Here is a 21,262-nt window from a genome sequence, read left to right as displayed (position 1 = left end):
GAGGTGCTTCTGAAATGTCTGCATGCACTGCACTGTTGTTCTGCTGAAAATAAGCATGTTAGAAGTGGTTTCGTGTGCTCTCTGTAGGGTCTCTTGGATTTTATTTTACATTCTCTTTATTTTCCCCTACTAATTATAATTTGTCCTGTGTTCTCTTCTTTTTCAATTTCAGATATTTTTTTGGCTATCAGAGACCTAAGCACAAAATCTTTTTCTATAGCAAAGAAACTGTATTTCACAAAAGACAGTATTCTTTCTGATAGATTTTTTTTACAGAAAACTGAGAATTTCAAGACCTGAAATAAGTGTAAGCTTGTGAGCACAAAGCATGTGCTATAGCTTGAAGTATGAAAGAGTGCTAGACAGAGTTCTTTCCCATATTTTTCTTGAAAACTGTTTTTAAGAAATTACAGGAAAACGAGTAGCTTTGATAACTTTATATAAATATGTAAGATCTACAAAAAATACTACTTAGAGTGTGTCTTTTCATGAAAATGTTTGGGTTTAACTGATACCCCTGCCCACATATGAGTGCCAAATAATTAGGGGATTTTTGTGTGTCGGTTAAGCTGAAAGTTCACACGGTTTTACCTGTAAAACGCCAACATGTCTTTGCACTTGCACTTTCTCTGGGGAAGAGTGATGTTGTCTTGTACCTCTTCACTACAGAGACAGATCCTCAGTTAATGCCTCCTACAGCCATGAGTTGCGGTAGTTAGCCCAGGTTTGTACCTGGCTCTTGCTAGGCTGGACCAGAAAGCTGCCAACGTGCATGGACCCAAGAGGCCGCTTTGGGTGGGCTCTGTAGCCTTCCAGCAGCACAGCATCACTTACCTTAATCATCTAGGCATGATAGAAAGCATGCCTGCTTCCTCTAACATTTATATGTTTCATGCCCTTCTCATCTGTCTCCCCAGAAAATAAAATAAAAGGTGCTTTTAAATTGAGGGTTAAGGACTGATTGCATCTTGACCGGAAATTGCATTTTGATATATTTCTGGAAGCAGTCTGGAACTGGGAGAAAATAGAAAGCTTGGCTGACTGAACCAGGTGATTTCCATTTCTCTGATTCTGGGGTTGGTTCCAAATAACCTCTTTGAAGTGTTTTTGAGAAATGGCATTCTTCAGAGAATTCCTGGACTTGAACATACATGTTATTGTTATTTAAGGAACACTGTGTTTTCTGCAAAAGCAGTACATTTTGGGGCTGCCTTTAAATAGAAAAAGGAGAAGAGCAGGGGATGGAAATGAATATATTTTAATATTTTGAATGTTTAAGTCTATGGTTATCTAACCTGTGTATGCCCAGGAAGCTGTTTGTGTGGTACGTGACATTTTCCAAATGCTGTTCTGGCAATTCTGGTTGCAAGATGGGCTCATGACTAGAAAAAGTTTCTCCCTCCCATGGAAACTTGTGTGCAGGAATTGCTCTGTTCTCCACATAGAAACTTCCGTGTACATCCCTCCTTTGCTCAGCAAATGCCGAAATGGTTGTGATGCGCATTTTTATGATACAGCAAAACTGTGAGATAAGTGGTTAGTTAAATAGAAAGCAGGATAATCATTGTAAGATTCATTGCTGAAATGTCTCCCTATCATATACACAACTGGAGTTCTTTTAAGGGAAGGGATTAAGATGGTCTTTAATGCTGATGAGTTTGGTAAAAATTTTCACCTCTCTTTCCTTCAGTTTGAAAAGGTGAACCTATATGATCATTTAAATAATTTTTACTATTTCAAATATTAACCATCTAAATAAGGAAAACAGAATTTTCAAGGCAGAATGATATTTCCAATGCATTTTAAAAGCAAGCTTTTTTGCGGGAAAGGGGGAGAGAAGGGCGTAGGGAGGGAAATCTAGTTCTACAGTAAATTCTCTGTATGAATATTCTCATCAAAGTTCCTATATTCCTGAAAATGATTCCTCTGAACTTGATATGAAGGTGTTTTTTTCTCAATTTTGTTAGAATTTAGTTTCAGAATTCCCTAAGAAATAAGAAATTATCTGTGATCTCTCAGACATTTTAAAACAACTAAAAATTATATTTTTGTGTAGGTCACATGAAACGTATTTTGGTGCATTTTTGTATTGCAAGGTGGAAAAAATGTACAATGTCAGTAGAGCCTAAATCTCCACATACTGTTTGCACATATATCCTAGCTAGAAACGGCATTTTGCTTGTCCTGTCCACTCAGTATCTGCTTGTAAATTACATGCTTTAATAGTACCAAAACTGTTGCATTTTATTGTGCAAATGCTTTGCATGTTGAAACATCACAGGTATTTATCAAGAGCAGTTTGTGGACCACTGCACTCTCAGCAGTGTGTGTGAGATCGACCATGTCACTGCCAGACCTGTGAGTTCACCTTTTCAATGATCTGTGTATTGGGAGCAGCCAGGAGCTCATATTGGTGTGAGACAGTAACTTGAGAAAATTATGGTCGATCATGGTAATAATCTATGGATTAGGATTCCTAAAAGTATTCACTGATTTAATTCTGAGAGGGGTCTATCATGTCAATATTAATACATCTTGGTAGGTCCTGTCAAGTGAATAGAAAAGTTACTATCCCTGTGACAGAATCATCCTGATTTTGATTTCAAATTTTGAAAAATCAAGCATAAAGGGTATTAAAAGGAACCAAAGACCCTTATAAAGTGATGAGCAGCATAGAACCCAATACCATAAGTGGATACTGTTTCACCACAGTACTAGAGAAGTCTCAGAGCAGTGGGTGATTTGCATGATATATGTATATATGCATATAGTGCCCACGTAAAGCAAAAGAAGGCAACAGCCCTCGGAATTATTGGCTTCAGGGGAGTGAAGTTAGGCCTTCAGTTTTAGCTTATTTTTGAATGTTCAGTTAACATTTGACAAACATAAGCTAGCAGCTGTGAGTATGACTCTGAAATGGGCCCAGCCACCCTGTACTGGCAGCACCTCGCATAGAAACAATGACACCACTGCCTTGGCTAGTCTTCTCACTTCTGCCAGAAGTCAATAAACTTTTACTTGGTAGACATTTCACTCTGTTGTCCAGTCTGTGTCTTGCCTGTCCCAGTGCCTCTGCAGTGCAGACAGTGCAACCGTGGTGCCGTCCTGCATGGCATGGCACATGGCACTGCAGCAATGCCACCTGCATGGCATGGTGTGGCATGGCGTGGCATGGCGTGGCATGGCAGCACTACAGGAAGGGACGCGACAGAGGCTTTTATTCTCCAGAGATAGGATGGAGGTAACACTTACAGGAAGAGGTACTGTTTTTACAGTAAACCAAGTGATACATTTGCAAGAAATGGACGGTCACTGCCTGGGTTGAGAGTGTCTCAGAATCAGCGTCAAGTCCAAAAGCCGCTTGTCTTCTTCCTCCCCCCCCCCCCCCCTTTTTTTTTTATTTTCTCCCTTCAAACTAATAATTTCTTTGCCTATAGTAACTACACATCTTGTAGCTAAGAGAAAGTAATTTCATGTTGCTTCTATGCAGTTAATTCTCATTCTAAAGTATATTTGTAACCTCCTTCAGCACTTAAAAAATGGAGTGGTGAGTGCCTGTGCACGAGCATACACAAACACTGAGGGATTTCTGTGTATTGTTTGGTAGCCCTGAAATATGTTCTGCTCTACAATTAATTGCACCAGATTTGCACACAATATCCAGTTTTTTTCTGACTTATTTTGATAGAAGATGGCACCCTGCTTAAATTAATCCTGCTTTTCTGATGATTGTGTGAGGAGGGAAAGAGAGGGAAAATAGTAGCAGTGGCATATTCAAAAGTTGGTTTGGAGAAAATACTTTTGATCAGTAATACATTTATATGACATGGGAGAGCAAAAATCTGATATTTTTCAACCCATTTTTAGATGATGTAGGCTACTTAGGAAGTCCCAAGTCATATTCAAGTAAAAACTTCATGGAATTGAGACCTTTAAAAACAAATAAACAAAACAAAACACAAACCCAGATCTGTAAGAATGACATGGAAAAGCTTCTTTGCATTAATGGTTGTATATAGGCTGTCAGACATTTCTTCAAGGGCACAGTGTGGATGAACGTCACTCATTGTAAAGCTAGGTAAAAATAATCATGGTATTACTGAATATATATGATGCTCTTAAATGGAGAATGCATAAAAAAAATTATGAGGAAATTGATAAACATTAACATGCATGGTTAACATGTTGGTAATGTAAGGAAAAATGTTACCGTAAAATTGTCGGTCAGTAAAGGGTGCTACAGATTGAAGCCTAGCTGCTACAACATTTAAAGAAAACTTGAATTGTTGCTTATTTAGACTGTACCCCAGCAAAAACTCACTGCTAGAAAACTGATGAACCACTCTTCTGGCATCTTGTATCCTCCAGCAGCACTGTATTTTTTTCTGTGTTTACTTCAATTTTAGCTGTGAACAGAAATTGCCTCAAAGCAAGTATCTAGTAAGAATGCTCTCATAAGAAAGTTATTTCAAGTGTGGTGCTTCCTTCTTGCACATCTGATGGTGAAAGGTGATTAGTAGGCGACATAAAAGTTAAAGAGAGAAAGAGAGAGAGGAAGCTGTAAATCATCTAGAATGACAGTAAAAATTAAAACCGTGGGGTTTGTTGGGCTCCCCAGTGTATTACCTAATAAATATAACCATGCTTCAGTTCTGTTCATCTTCTGGTGTTACAGGCTTTGCAAATGTTTGTGTTCAGATTACTGTATAAATGTATGTGTAAGTATGCATATACTTAGTGGAGTGAGGTGAGCGTGCGTGGTACAGTGCTGACCGGTGCTCTCTGCACGCGTACACCTGGGCGCATATGTAACGACGTTTGGCCAGTCTCCTCATAAACATCTGAATAAAATATACATGTCCCCATGCATAAGTCTCCTCCTCCTCCCCTGCCTCTTCCCTGCCACCCACCTCCCCCACCCCACTTCAAAGCTTGTGGTCCTTTCTCCATCCTTGTACTAAAAGGTTTCTTTGTGAGCCAGGCCATTTGTCCATCATTGTTTGGGGGCCAAACAGTGGTAAAATACCCTGTCACCGATCCAGAGTGCTGTGAATGGCAGCTTCTCTCTGGACAATTGGCGGTGGTGCAAAGAAATATTCCTGAGAGGATTATTTAACCTTTCAATTTAGGGGGCACAAAGCCTGGCTGATTAATGAACTTTCTGATGGGCGCTGATAAGCGGATCTATTTCTTTATTTCCTCTAAAAGTGATTCCTTCTCCTGTCCCATATTACTATAATCTTAAACATAAAATGTGGCAAATAGATTAAAAAACAGCACTAAAGAGTTTATCTGGCTGGCAAACTGAAGGAGCTAAATTAAAATTGGTAATGAAAGCAGTGGCTGAGCCCTGTATATGGTTTTTAAATGTGCTGTGTATTTTGAAGAGACTTATTCTTCAGCTTGCCTGGTAATGACTGCTTTTGGTGCACAGTCCAGGGCTGGCTTCTGTTATCCACCCCCACCCCCCCAAAAAAATGAGTTGTGTTATCTGGATGACTGCAGACACATATGCATCTCCCTTTCTCACTGCATGGGCAGACAAGGTCGATAGCATTACAAGGTATTTGTGGCAGTGCTTGTTTCAGTTTTCAGAGCTGCCAGTTTTCAGCCAGATTTGAATTACAAAAGAAGAAGCTGGCATGAAAATTGAAAGGGTTTATCGGCTAGTCTGAAGCCTCATAGCACATTGCTTATTTATGCAGTCCATTTGCACCAGGAAATGTAAAAAAGGAAATACATTTTAAAAATAAGGTCATAAAGACCCAGATATGTTTAAGATGGCAAATAAAATATAGATACCTATAATATCTTTCCAGGAAACGATTTCACTTAATGCTGCACATTACTTCAGAGGAGCGCTTATGTTACTGTCATAAATTTGTGCATTTGTGTCCCTGTATAGGTAGTCTCTGGGGATTAAGAAGGAAGTGTTTGCTAACTTACTTTAAAATTAAAATAGAAGAAAGATAGGTTTGTAGTTTGAGAGCTACATCAAAAATAGGTGAAGTTTAATGCACTGTCCTATTTAAATAACATTTTGCATTGTGTGTAAAATTAGCCATGGACGACTGGATAGATGCCACCACCTTTGGAGAAGATTGGGATGCTTTTTAAACCATGAAGATTTTGAGGTATTCAGGGATTGTATTGTTGTTATCCCTGCTATCTTGCATAAATTCATTTTCTGTATGAGCTTGAGATATTTTTGTCCATTTTTCAGAAAAGACTTTTTGAATTAGTATTTCAGTATTTTTTTTATCTGCTTGTAAGAGCATTGAAAGATTACATTCATTTCTTTTAAATATGTAATATTGTACTTTTTGTCTCTTCCTTGAATGTTTTCACACAGTCAATTGTAGATGCTATTTGCGTCTATTTAAACTGAGTTATAGAAATGTCCTATTTCTGTAGAAAATGACCGCTTCACCACAGTGTTTGTACTGTGGACAAAACAAGTTAAATTCCTTCTTTTGGAAAAGGTTTTGGTTTTCCAGACTGTGCAATCACAAAATAAAATTTTGTCCATGGATCTGCAATTTAATGTGTATCATGTACTTAAAAAAAAACAAACCCAAACCTAAAAGTTCAGTTAAATCACTGATTTCCTGATTATTTCATTTTGTTTTGTTGTTACCCAAAAAAGTGGAAAGAATGTTACAAGCACATTTAGTAAACACAATTACAAGGTGTAATTAGTGGAAAGATACTCACGTGTGACCTTCAGAACTGCTATTGGAAGAGCAAGTTTTTTTAGATGGCTGAATAAATGAAGAAATAAAATTGGTAAAGAAATTATTTGGTTTATAATTATTTGGGGAACTTAAAAATCAAAATACTAGGTTTGTATTTTTCTCCTTTATTATTATGCATCAAGCTCAATATGTTTCTGCCATGAATTTTCATGAGGTTTTTTACTACGTAGCATGTGTGGCTTAATGATGCAATCACCTGATATACTAGGAAGACTCCAAAGGAGACGTTCCGGTCTGTTGTGTGCATAATATTTGTTTCAAAAATCTGCCTAATTAAGGAATTACCCAATGGAATGCAAGTCTACTGGGTGCATGACATGGTTAAAGAAAATAACAACAACAAAACCCCTTAGTATAATTACAATATTACATGATATCTTACATTGGCAATTTTGAATATAAGAGAATGGTGCTAACCTGCCATTGTTTCAGCTGGTATGCAAGTAGATTATGATAATCTGCAAAGGGAAAATGAAAGTATACATTTTGCAGTGATAGAGCTGTTCTGACTGTTTCCTTTTCCAACTTCAGTCTACAACCTATGGTGTGTAATGATTCATTTGATGATCATCTTTCAGTGGCTTAAGACATTGGTGAAACATCACTGCTAATGACTTTTAGTCCCAGTCTTACATCTTGTTTGTCTCAGTGAATTGTACAAAACCAGACTGTGCAGTATGCAGAACTCGTGCATTGGTTGTGGTGGGCGCATTGTTGGAAGGAATGCCCTGTGTTGGCATTTTGGGTTGTGTAGATGTCCTCCCCCTGCACTTGTTCTTTAATCCACTGTTTAATTACTTATCTTTAGATTGCAAGAAGAAAAAACCACTAAAAATTATCTGGTAGATTAGGTATGAGCATAACAATTGAAATAATGGATCAGAAGAAATAACGCTCTCTTCTCAGCACACAAGAGTGGTGCTGGGTGATTTGGAAGTGGTATAAGTAGCCATAGCTAGCCAGCCCTGGGATGTGCTCAGTAAAGGTTTTATAAAATTATTCCCTCACATGCTAAAGCAGAGTTAGCCGAACTGGTGCTGAACAAAAAAAACCCCAACCCTTCAGTGCAAGCCTTAAGCAGAGGCAGTGTGATGGTGGATGGACGCTGATGGATCGGTTGAGGGCATGACCTTGGTTTCACCTGATTACAAGAGTGGATGGCACAGTGAACTTTTCTGAATTTTATTTAGTTGTCAGAGTGGTTTCACTGGCACACGAGATATAGTGGGAAGCTTTTCTTTTGGCAGGTGTTTTATCAGTTTGGGTTAGATGTATCTTGGTGAGTTATGAGAGATGACTGCAGAGTGGGCTCCAGCTGCCCTTGGCTATCAGAGAAGCTGGGTGTGTGTCATTGTACTGGTCTGAATCATGAAGCGTGCCATGTTTGTCCAACATGGGCAGTTTCAGTTGCACAAAAGGGTCCTGCACGTCGCTGAGCTCCATGCATCACATAATACAGAGTAGCAGAGAAATACACAAAAATGGAGACCAGAAGATTTTCTGTAATTAGTGAGATTTAGCCAGATTGCAGATCCTAAGTAGTAATGAGCTTCATAAAAGCAAGCCTTCATTGGATCAAAGTCAGTGCAGATAAGGGGAGCTCAAAGTCACAGAGGGGGCTGCCCAGCAGGTCCATCTGCATAAAAAATTGCTGTCAGAAATAGGCCAGAGAGGCAGCTCTGGCATTTTGATCTCTTGGCCTTTGTCATGGAGATTCCTAGTTGAGAAGGGAGGAAGGCCAGTGTCCCAGATAATGATTAACTGTTTTAATGGCATTCATTCATTCATTCTGCACTAACTACTCATGCAGAAAAAAGGGTTATGTAAAATGACATTAGAAGAAAAATCATTTGTAATCATCGCATCAACCTGCACTTTGAGGAGACATTAGGAGTAAATCCATGGCGTGGTAGGCTTATGCTTTTTCTTCTGATATTTACTGAGTTTGCTGGTGCATGAAAAGCTTTCAGCAAGAATAGCAGATGGGATGGACCTTTCATAGGTAATGTTATCTACCAAGTTATTACTTCTATATATTGATAGTGAAGTAATCTCCAAGATATCACCCTACAAATGTAGATTATTTAAATGTTTGTAAAAATCCTATAACCCTATAACATAAAGAAGCTATGCTGATGAATAGTTTATTTTGTACCCATATGACCGGACTCTTCAGATGCCTTTTTAAGCCCTAAATAAATAGAAAACAGAGGGTTTATAACACAAGGGTTTCCTTTTTTCTTTAGCTTTGGAAAGGGGTAAAGTTATGTAGAGTTGTAATCTGACCTGCAAGTATTCAGTTTAATTTCTTTACTTGAATGTGACCTTTTCTATTAACTAAACAGAAGTAAATGGGGTGGGGGGAGCTGGCTCAGAGCGGGGGCAGTTGGGGTTACAGGGGCTGTGACGTCCGTGGGACTCCTGCTGTAAACGGAAGCCCCACTGTACGTGTTTACACCCAGTTTTCAGGTGGTTTTAGCTGGTCCCTAGCAAGACCAGGGTGCTTGGCAGGTAGTGAAGGGATGGGAGCAGGGTGGGAGTGCAACCAGCATTTGGCACAGCTGTTGAGTTCCAGCTCTCAGAAATGCACTGAGAACTGCAAGTGTTTGGTGCTGGGAGGCAAACCCAACAGCGAATGCCAGGCATAACTTATGAGCCAGGTGAACTATTTGCATCTCCTGCTGTGTGTTTAACTTTTGGATTACACTGAAGCACCTAGTGAAGGAGTGTGTAAAGGCTCTTCACATACTAATTTAGCTATATAAATCACTACAGTGCTTTGGTGAGCATGGTCCATTTCTTGTCAGTATCCATGCAGCTGGCATGTATTTTCAAAAGGCCAATTCAAAACAATGGAAGATCTTACTTATCTTTCCTGTAAATAGTAGCAGTGTTTTGAAGTCAGTGCGAGTTTTACTAGAGTTTCAACACAAGAACACTAGCAATGGCCAAAATCATACTTACTTGCATTTGGGGATGACCATTCACCAGAGGAAGGAGTGAGATCCTTCAGCAGGCATTTTAGCAGGCAACATCTTGGAATGTAAAGGATTGTATCTCTGGAATAAGACATGGTTATTGTTATTATACTGCACCTTGCAAAGACCAAATAGTATAATCATGTCATTTTCAGACTGATGTTATGGTGAAAAGGCCTACTTGGCAGAAAGTAGTGGTCTTGATTTTATTTTTGACAGCTGTGTTGCACTAGTATTCTGGTCACGAAGCTCTTGAGCAGACAGGGACTGACTGAGGGAACCTTCTGGGGCTTTGTGGCAGCATCCCAGTGTGGGGCTTCAGTGGACTTCAGCTTTGAAAGCAGATTTAATATGGCTAAAATTCTACATGGTGGGAAGGCAGAGGAAGATATCACTCGTAGGATTTATTTTAGCTTTTTAGGAGCCCTGTCCAAAGTGGAGGTGATTTCTGGGGCCACTCCTAATGCTGAAAACTAACTAGAATACAAGTGATTGATCCAGTAAATTAAACCCACAGATTTTTCCTCAAGGGGATGTTAGCATTTTGTGGGGTGTTTTTCCTTGCCTGTTCAATGTATTTATGGTAAAAGGATACCTGAAAAACTAAGCTGCTTTAGTAGGTCACACACTGCTGTTAGCTGGAGAGCTCTTGCTGTAAGACATGGATGAAAAATATATAAATTAATTTATAGGTGGTGGGTTTTTTTCCTTTCCTTGTTTTCCTGCCTTTTGTGACAAATCACTGTTGGATGTGTCACTCTACCTGGTCTTCCTTTAGCTTTCTCCTGGTGAGTGAATGTGAACTGAGGAACATGAATCAGAAACACGCATTTAAACCCAAGGCTGAAGAGGTTCAAAATAAGGTGACCCTGCAGGTGTGATCAGATTAATAAAAACCAGCATTGGAAGATTTCTGTTGTTTCTGCCTATTTTACAAGTACTGTTGTCATTCTTCTGGAGGCCTATGTGGAACACAGCAGCTCTAACAGTGGAAGTATAGGGTGAAACAGTTTTAAAGAAAAAAGCAATTACTGTCATGAGCTTTACTAAATGCTACTTTTTTTTTGGAAATGCATGCAGTGCTGGAAACAGTAAGGTCACTGTTTTGCCCTGTTGGATTTTAGCTAGAATTCATGCACCCTTTGTTCACACCCATTCCAACAGTATAGGCTCTGTGGCTGTTATTTTTCAAGGGGATGAATGTGTTGTGTGTGAGGAAAGTAAAGGTATAGACAGTATGTTCATTTATTCCACTTAGTGGTACTAAATGGGGAAAAGAAAAAGAGCTGCCTGTTCCCTTGAATTTGATGGAGCATGCTAAATCTTCCTTCACCTTATGTAAGTCCCAGGAGCAGCTGTGGACCACAGGATGGTGTGGTCTCTGCTGGGAGCAGAACCAGTTCCCCATTCTCTTCGAAAGACTGACAGGTCCTCCTGCAGTGTGCCTACTCCTGGGCACTGCTGTTGGAAGCGAACATAAGCTTGGGAATGCAGTGGGTGAAAGTCCCGTATCTCCATCAGATCTTTGCTGTATTGCTTTGAGCAAGGCTAGTTCAGCAATACACAAATGTGCCTCTCCAGCTGGTGGATGCAATAGCTGATGGCCCTATGTGTCCCAGGGGATGGTGGGGCATCTGTGGGAGCCGGAGGGGGTTGGAAGACAAGACGGAGGAGAAAGAGATGAATCAACAGTTTGTTTTCTTGTATTCAGAGCTGAAATAACAGGGCCAGGTGGAATAGATACAGGGGATGCCTCTTCCCACCTCATTTGTGATGCTCAGTCTGAACCTTGCTCTGCAAAATTAGAGTCATATGAGCCACTTGCTTCTTTTTCAAACATAATATTCCAACAGCAAGCAGGAATGTTTTGATTTAAGCATAATAAAATTATATTTATGTCATTTAAATTTGTCTTTAATTCAGCATTCAGAATACTGCCAAACCTAATTCTTGCCTATTTCTATCTTTCAGACAAAGCCAGGACCCATCAAGGCAGCCAGTTCTCACTCTGAGCGCTCTGCTGTAGTGTACTGCTACAACTGTTCCCAGAAAGGACATTTTGGATATGTAAGTTTAGCAGTCTCTGCGTTAACGTTAAATGTATCCCTTGGGTGGTTCATCTCTGACATGCTACGTGTTTGGAGAAAAGAGCTGGGAGAGTCAAGCTAATCATCTATGAAGGGCCACTCCAATGAAATTAATTTTGGGGAGAATATTGGAAAATAAACAGTTGGTAAACACAGCTTTTTTTTTTTTTTTTCCTGCCGTGTTCAACGTCATGTAAGGTTTTTTCACCACAATCAGCCTGACAATTTGAAATCCCATTTTAGGAATTTTCTGTTTCTGCCTGCTTTTAATGTTCTTCACTTGTAGTTTCTTAGTTTAATTCAGCATCTGAATTAAGGTTGACATTATCCTTCTGTAAGGTGTACATACATTATGAGCCTTAAGTGGCTTCAGTAAAAACTGGAGATCTGCTGCATCTTCTGGGGTTGCTTGGTGATGCTTATCATCTTTTTCAGGCCCCTTTTGTGACAAGTGCAACTCTCCACCTGCAAATACCAACACCAAACAATGTTAGTTCTTTTCTTTTATGGAATAAATTCATGAGGCACAAGTATTCTAGAAAATGAGTGTTACTCATGCATTGGATAGGTGAAGTTTATAGTTTCCTGCAGCTTAGAGATAGCAAATTCCTTCCTTCTCCTGCATGCTTTGTGTGTTGGCTCCTACAGCTACTGAATATGTGTTGTTAAAAGCTTGCTGCTGTTTCCACCTGAACAGTTAATCCGTGTGGGAAATAGTGGGACAGGTAGGGCAGGTTTGCTGGGATCTTCTCATGGCAGAGCTGAAAGATGAATGGAAGATTTTCAGTGCTGAGCTGTCTTTGGAGAAAAGTGAAGATTTTCTTCTTGGAGCTAAGGCCGTTGTGTACAACCAGGAGACGTGGCTGCCTGCTGCCCTGGATTGGGAGGGGCAGAAAATAAGCAGCTGTTGCAATCCAAGCTTGGTGAGAGACCATTGTATGCCACCAGCGTGGTGTCACCCTTGGCATGGGTACAGACACTGGCTTGACTGTGGTACAGGAGTCCAAATCCTTGCCTTCATCTGCAGGACATCTGCTCAAGGCACAGCTATGTGTGCAGCAGCAGCGTGATTCCTCAGCAGCACAGTCATGCAAACGAGCTTGTTCTGGTGTTTGGGAACTAGAGCTGATAATGCCTATGAAAACAGCGCTGAAACTGATGCTGTTAAACAAAACCAGAATAAAACCCCTGCCAGTGATATGGACTCTAAAATAGACATATACAATAAAAACAGAAGTGAGAGGATTAAAGAAGGAAGTGAGCTGACTGCCAGCAATGGATAAGGAACATTTTACTAACCTGTCAAAAAATGTCATTTGAGGAAGGCAGACAGCTGTACATGGATACAAATACAGCTGCTGTAACAATGATTTGTAAATATGTGGGAGGAGCTGATAGCTTGGATGGAAAATGGTGGTAACTCTGAAATTAGTAAGGCGGTAAAGTGACTCAAGGGCAACACTTTCCAGTTATCAAAGCTAAAGAAGGTAAGATAGTGTTTTTACTAGTGTATGAGGAGCAGAAATAGCCTGAGCAATGACAGAATGGAGAAGTCACAGTCACAACACAGAAGGGCAAAAATACCAGACTTCCTATATGCATACAGAAAAAGAACCAGGACACACATCAGATTATGTGATGATAACTGAGCATTTGCCCTCAAATCATTAAACTTCCTGTCCAAAAATGGATGAGGAAATTGGACTGGGAGCCTGGATGTGAATCTGCACAGTGACCCAGCTGGACAAGGAACACTTCTGAGGTTTGCATCTCTCACTGGCTGAGAAAGCTGAGAACATAATCAGTGCCTGAGTTCATGTGGTGAGCTGCTCTGTCAGCTTGGAAGATCTGCCTGTAATTTAAGGGTGAAAAAGGATTTTTGTTTTTAATGTTAATATTTTTAACAGAAAAAATTACATATGATGGCAAGCATCTTAACGTTTTTCCGATTTCTGTATGTCAGGAATTATGTTCTATTGCTTTTTTTGTGCAGTTAAAGCAGATGAATAACAAACTGACCAAGAAGACAAGGCTAGGGTTAGTTTCTTATAGATGCGCCATAACCTGTGCTTCCCACTCTAGTCCTTTCCTTCCATGTTGCCATTTTATCTAGTTTAGGAACACCTGAAATTCCTTTTGTTTGGTAGAGGTCTAGGAAGAGCTTTCCTAGACGTAGAGGGAAGAGCAAAAACCTTACTAAATTCCAGAGTTAACTGTGGAGTTCTGGTAAGACCATCATTGCAGACCACTTCTTGTTTGTAGAAGTGGAAACAGTTAAGATATAAAGTGTCAGAGATGGCATCGCCTGACTGTTATGTTTCCTGAATTTGCTTTATTTTTTATTGACAGACATGGTCTGTCTCTTATGATCCATAGGTCTGTCTCTTATGGAGACAGACAAGGTCTGTCTCTTATGGATCCATAATATTAATGCGTGGTCATCTTAGGGTTCATCCCCATTGGAAAGTTAAGAAGGAGGGTAAGTTAATGAGGAACAGCCTATTGCATTATTCAGGCTGTAGCCAGTTCTCAAGGCAGTAGTGATAAGGAGTTGTACAGTATCTGCAGATGTGCCTTGCATTCACATCCAGTATGCCAATCACACACTCTTGCAGGTTGGTAGCAGGCTCTGCTTTCCATCCTCTGTATGAAACCTCTAGCACTGAAGACTGTCCCAAGAGTATTTAACAGTACACAGTGTATGGCAGCAGTGGCAGCTTACTTGAGAGGGAAGGATATATCCAAGTGCGTGTTGGACATTGCTGAGTTAAAAAGGAGTGCTGATTTGAGTGGCATGTGCATTTCATTCACTACAGCTTCTCTCTCTTGTCAGCACATTAACAGAACAAAAAGAAGGAATGGCCACACATCTGGAGAGCAAGCCCTAGATTTGAAGCAGGATCCCAAGCAGTACATTTCACAGGTGTCACACAAAGATGTGTGTCTTTGCATACTCCTGTGTAAAGACAATCTGTGTCATTTTCAGTGATCTCTGGCAATGTTTAGGGATAACATTTTCTTTCATTTATTCCATCTTTGTGCCTGCCTAAAGGCCAGTCTTAGGTTTAACTAATATGAAACACAGGTATTTGAAGTGCCATTTGTCTGTTACTCTTTTCTCTTGTCTTAAATCCAGGGAAGGCAGATAGAGAACCCTGGAAAGGTGAGAGAGAAGGTTTCTTTGTGGTTTGATAGGTGGCTGTTCAAGGTGTTCAGTGTGAAATGCAATCGACTTCCAGGATATGCTTTTCTCGGTTGAATAGCTAATGATAACAGCCTCAGGCAATGGATGGACTTGCATGCCCCTTCTAGGTCCCTTTCAGCATAATTTCGCAGTGGGGTATAAGGCTGATCCCTCAGACTTGGGTAGGCTCCAGCTACGAGCTGCCATTGCTCATCCACACTCCTCTGAGCAGGTAAAGACAAGCCAGTTGTCACATAGCCTAACAATACCCTTTTGGAGGGCACCATGGAGAACAGCATGATTCTTCATTTAATTTCAGCCAAGGAAAGGCCAAATACAAGCTGAGAAATATGAAATACATGCAAAATGCATCTTTGATGTACTCTGCCTCTGAGAAAGAGAGGGGAGGAGGCAAGAGGACACACAGGGAAAAGGGGGTGCTAGAGGTGGCACTGGAAATAGTAAACAAAAGAAGGAAAGCTGCTTAGCTTGTAGTGGAAACATCAGGGTGAGTGAAAGATCCTGACAGTTTCTTGAGAATAGCAAGGCCCAGACTTCACTAGATTTGGGCAGTATCCAAGAAGTAGAAAGATGATTGCTAAGCACAACAGCTAACAAGCAATTTGCAAGGATAGAAATATATATATATATGTATATATATCACATGCTACTCTGAGAAAAAAAAAAAAAAAAAAGGAAAGAACTGTGGGAAACATCCCAGTAAGCCTGACTCACAGACATCGCTAAAACTAAACAGCAGTGGAATAATTCACATTGCTGAATGAAGTGTTTGGGAATAGGCTGACATGCACATGATACAAGAGCCAACCGCTTCCTCACCACAGATAATCGTTTCAGGCTCCCGTCCACTTCCCTACAATCTGATGTGTTTGCACAGCACTCACCTGTAGGATTTGGTTTTCGATTACATCTGTGAGAAAACTGCAGCAGCCAGACTGTCTGCACATGCACAGTGTGGGGAGGATGCTGCGCCCAGCTCCTCATCACTGCTTACTTCCCCTTCAGCCAATCCCACCCTTGCAGTCTGCCACATTTCTGCACATACTTCCAGCCCAAATGATGTAGTTTAAAAGAGATTCCCTGCAATAAGAAGCATTTTCCTTTCAAGAAGACTGGGTATGTAGCTGTGCTGGGAGACCAGGAAACAGCTGGTGGGGGGGAACCTGTCCTGACTGCAGGCAGGACAGCCCTATACCCCGGATCCTACAGCTCTGCTTGCAGTCCGCCTCATTTACCTAGTGCTCACCTCCTTCTAGACCTCTGCTTCTGTCGGTGCTACAGATGTGTAGGAACTGCAGGAAGACATAGGATTCCTTCCATTTGCTACAAGAGAACTGCAGCTTGGCTTATGTTACGTATGTTTCTCTGTGTGCACAGGAAGGGTTATTGGATGTTAATAGAATTATGAGTGTTTAAACAATTGCTGGCCACATCCTCCACAGGTGCAGACCAGCATCTCCAGAATCTGACTGATTTTCCTTCCAGACAACTCAGCCACATCTAATGACTTAAAATGTGTTTTGCAGGAGTGCTCAGAAAGGCGGATGCATGGAAGCATGTTCCCTTCTTCTCCATTCATCTGCTACTATGATGATGAATACGATCTCAAGAGAAGGGCGAACAGATTAAAAAGAAAGGTTGCAGGTACAGTATGTTTTGTGAGATCTCTCCTGCCTTTCAATTCTTCAAAATACCTTTTTCTGTGTTTAATGTTTTCAGAAATTTTGTGGGATTACTTTCACATACTGGGAAGGCTATAGGGATTTGCAGGTAGTCTTAACAGTAGTATAAGATGTGTGACTTTATTCAACCCTGACTATCATGGAAATTATTGTGTCAAAGTCACAAGGTGGATGTTGTCAGATGTTTTGATTCTAAAAAATCCACTGAGATTGAAAATGCTATAAACTAGCTGGAAGAGGATTAAGATGTAACTTGTTAAGATTCTAGTCTGCTGACAGAAAAAAAAAACCAAACAAAACTATGAAAAAATCTACCAGAAATGAATTTTTGTCTAACTAACTTCATAAATACACAAGGACAGCTGTGATGGCTTGAGCACTATGTTTTAGGTGTTTTGCATGCATATTGAAAGGCACTGCTCTGTTTACAGAACTATATGAAGCTGGCCTTCTGCCTGAAAAGCCAGAGACACCATGGCAGGAGGAGGAACATGAAGGGCACAGCCATAAGAAAAAGAACAAGCCTTGGGAAGAACATCGGAAACATAACAAAGATGGCAAGTGTCACAAAAGGGTGAAGATGTCCCAGGCAGAGAAACACAGAGAAGAGAAACACAGGAGTGATGTTGAAATCAGCCGCAACCTGGAAGAGGACTTCCCTAGAGGGTGTAAAAGGCAGGCATGTAAGGGCAGCAAAATCCATCACAAGTTCATTTTCAAGGCATTCTCAGGCAGCAAGACTGCTTACACGCAGGAGCCTCTGAAAGGTGCTAAAAGAAAGAAGAAATGGAAAAAGCGGAAAGATGCTAGTGCTGGTAACACAGAGAATTTATTCCTCATAAAACAGAAGAAGAAGAGGTCTTCTTCCTGGTGATGAGGAAGTAGATAAGTAGCACTGGCATTTACTGACTCCAGTTCCTCTTCTCTTTATTTTTGTCCCTCTCTTAGTACACTGAATTTGAGTCCACCCCTGAACCCACATGGGCATGCCCAGGCACAAGTCACACCCTGAATCCTGTTCCCAGAAGGGAATGCTCTGTCTGTCATGAACTGGCCACTTGACAGGTAGCCTTAGTGCTTGTGCCTGGAGTGGCAGTACTTTTCAGCAGTCCCAGTATAGGCTATAAGTTTGTTTTCATTGCTTGGGTAAAAGGGAGGTAAAAGGGGCTGTGCTTGGTTTGGTAGCTTTTTTTTTTTTTTTTATCAGTGAGGTGTTGCTCTGCCTGCCAGAGCAGGATGTGTTGCTAGGGAACACAGTGCCTTTGGAGCTGATGGTGGAGAGACTCTCATGTTAGGAGAAGCTGGAATGCAGACCAGGGATGTGGATATAAAGCATATTTCCTGCAGCCACTCAGTATTTTCCAGCTTGCAGCTGGGCACTGTTTCACTTCAGTCCATCCCAGAATGAGGGTGTTGCAAAGTCATTGGCTTGCACTTTGGGATTTGACAGTCTTCTGCCTCATGCTCCATGGATCCATATCCATGATGTGGATCCATCACCCTCAATGCCACAATTTTTAGTGCACAGGCCCATTCCCTCTCTTTGCCAACCAGTCAGCAGGGCAGGAGAAAGCATCTGAGAACAGAATTTACATCTCAAATTAAATATGTCCTGTTCCCCTTGATGTGGAAGTTATTTCTGGTGAAAAGATAGGAGAGTATGAAAGATTTATTTGGTTCCACACATACTGTGTTAAAATTTAGTACTTTTTTTAAGATAGGTATTTTTGTACACTGGAATTAAATGTGTTTAAAAGCTTTGTAAGAAGTGCTTAATCAAAGAAACACCCCAAATAAAACTTCACAAGGGATATAAAAAAACTGTAGCTTTATTTCACATTTTCTTGCATTACTAAGCATAATTAAAACCAGTTTTCTTCTCTTTCATAAGCTGAAACTACATCACCTCTGGCAAGAGAGTCTTCTGGTTTTGAAAAGGAAATAATGACTCATGACCTGCTCCATCCTATACCACTCCTTTTGCTAAGCAATTGATGGTAACTAACAGCTCAGTTTCAGAAAAGTGCATGTCCTCTCTTAATTTTACTAAGAAATAGGCCTTTGGCTACGGTTGTGTTTTAAAATCGGAAAGCATTTGTAACCTGTGCTAATTTAAGGGCATCTGAGAAACTGATACAGGTACACTAGAAACACTTCAGGATTATCATTCTGCCAGTAGTATTCTTTGCTGGTACTCCCTGAATTCATCAGCTTTTTGTTTGGCAAAGTTGCCAGTGAGAACACTGGTATTTTAGTGACCATATCACCTCATCTCAGAGGTGGCTGGAGTAGAACTACACCTGCATAATACTTGAGAACCTAATGCCCTGTTTTGCTTATGTGTGTGTCCTTGCTGGCAACCGAAGTTTAATTTCAGTATCACTTGATTGAAAAGTTCCTGATGATACTGAAAAAGTAAATCAGTTTTAGCCCTAATAAAAGATAATAAAAAATAAAAAAAAATGAAGAAAATACTAATTCCATTCCTGAAAAGTCTCTACCCTAACATTGAAACTCATCTTTTCTTGTATGCTGAATTTTGCATCTTGTCTTCCAGATGTGTTTCCTCCACTGTTTTTCAAGCTAATATTGAACAAATCGGGGAGGGGGGGGGGAGGAGTTAAGGTAAAAATGGCTCAGCGAAATTGTGGCCTCACCATTTTCTTCACTGTACAGTTGTGTGATAACAACTGGTATCCCTGGGAGTGTTCACAAACCATGTAGACGAGACCCTTACTGACATGGTTTAGTGGTGGCCTTGGCAGTGCTGGGGAGCGGTGGGACTTGATCTTCAAGGTCTTTTCCAACCTGGTCAATTCTATGGTTCTAACCCGCAGAAACCTGACTGTAGGTTGTGACTTGTGCCTGTCACTGGCAGTAACTGTTGCAAGCACCAGATGATACATTTTTGATGGAAACTTCTCTTGATTTCTCTTCTTAGTCCTACAGACACCTAACCTGGCCCTTGCTCTGATACATGTTTTGCTTGTTGATGCAAGACAGTGAGTAAAAGCACAGGGAAGTGGGGTATTTGGAAGCATATGAAGAGAAAAAAAGAACACTTGGAAGCAGATAGGAGCTGGATGAAGGAGTTCCTGGCAACATTGCAGGTGAATGCCAGGATCTAAGTGACCAGGGACTGGTGCTGCAGTGCAGCTCCCATAAACTGCTGACCATCAGGCAGCAAAACTGTGTTAAAGGAAACAACATGCTGCAGAAACATACATAAACTGGAGCAATAACCACAAGTCTACTTAGGTCATGGCAGGTTAAGACATCAGCTTAAATACTACTTTATGTCAGGCTTTGCACAGCAAAAGAGGGCAGATCTGCAGTGGAGGGCCCACTAGAGAATTTGGAGGTGATTCAGAGGGCCAAGATAATGCAGCTATCAAGGAAAGGCTGACTTGTTTTCTAGAGGAAAGGCTAAATGGATAAATAACGTGCAAAGTAAAATTTCTGTTCTTAATATGGGAGTCAGTAGAACAGCAAAGCATGCATTTAAAGAACAGAAAGAAATGTGTAACTGAGCCACTAAGAAAAAAGACCCTAAAATGGTAAAGCTGACAAGGGGACAGCAGCGGGCTGCCTGAGGAGGCGTGCTGTCTTGCTGGTGGATTTCAGGAAAGAGTTGAACAACCTGGTGGAGATCATAGAATCACATAATATCTCCAGAGACAGTGCATCTACCAACTCTCTGGGCAACCTGTGCCAGTGTTCTGCCACTCTCATTGTAGAAGATTTCTTCCTCATGTCCAGCCTGAATCCCCCATGATGAGGTTGTCACCCCTCATCCTGTTGCATCAGTCCCTGCTAAAATGTCTTTCCCCATCTTTCTAATAGGCTCCTTTTAAGAACTGAAAGGCCACAATAAGGTCTCCCTGGAGCCTTGTCTTCTCCAGGCTGAACAACCCCAACTCTCTCAGCTGTTCCTCATAGCAGAGGTGCTTCATTCCTCTGATCCTTTTTGTGGCCCTTCTCTGACCCTCTCCAGCAGGTCCATGTCTTTCCTGTACTTAGGACTTCAGAGCTTGACACAATACTCCAGGTGGGGTCTCACCAGAGCAAAGTAGAGGGGAAGAATCGCTTCCCTTGACCTGCTGACTACGTTTCTTTGGATGCAGCCCAAGATACAATTGGCCTTCTGAGCTGCAAGTGCGCATTGCCCACTCATGCCCTATCTTTCATCCACCAGTACCCCTAAGTGCTTCTCCTCAGGGCTACTCTCAATCCCTTCACACCCAGCATGTATTGATACCAGAGGTTGCCTTGACCCACTTGCAGGACTCTGCACTTGGCCTTGTTGAACTTCATGAAGTTCACGCGATGAAAGAGGTGGCTGAGCAAGCTGATGAGTGGATGGACCAATGAGGTCCCTTCCTTCAGCAGTCTTAGCAGCCTGGTCCTGCCCTCCCTCATGCATAAGCAGCAGTGCCCTGAGCTGCTATTGGGTAGTGCGAAGTTATGCATGCCCACCCTCAAGCACTGTGGGAACGGAGAGCAGGAAAATGAAGACATCCCACCAGCTGCACAGGACTGCCTGTCCTCAGCAATT

General features: G+C 41.1%; 1 protein-coding gene across 2 annotated transcripts in view; it reads left to right on the top strand.

Annotated features, from left to right (window-relative positions):
* ZCCHC7 (zinc finger CCHC-type containing 7) overlaps positions 1 to 17,848 on the top strand; it is a 117,910-nt gene extending 100,062 nt beyond the window's left edge. For both annotated transcript variants that reach the window (XM_057423919.1, XM_057423920.1), the window contains 3 exons: positions 11,705 to 11,800; positions 16,552 to 16,669; positions 17,139 to 17,848. In XM_057423919.1, coding sequence (XP_057279902.1) covers positions 11,705 to 11,800; positions 16,552 to 16,669; positions 17,139 to 17,581 — 657 coding nt within the window. In that variant the 3' untranslated portion in view covers positions 17,582 to 17,848. The remainder of the gene's footprint in view (positions 1 to 11,704; positions 11,801 to 16,551; positions 16,670 to 17,138) is intronic.
* The last annotated feature ends 3,414 nt before the right edge of the window (positions 17,849 to 21,262 follow it).

Source organism: Pezoporus wallicus, unplaced genomic scaffold, assembly GCF_028554395.1.
Source record: "Pezoporus wallicus isolate ANWC-B61680 ecotype Strahan unplaced genomic scaffold, APGP_CSIRO_Pwel_v1 contig_7363, whole genome shotgun sequence".
Lineage (NCBI taxonomy): Eukaryota > Metazoa > Chordata > Aves > Psittaciformes > Psittacidae > Pezoporus > Pezoporus wallicus.
This window is presented reverse-complemented; position numbering and strand designations above follow the sequence as displayed.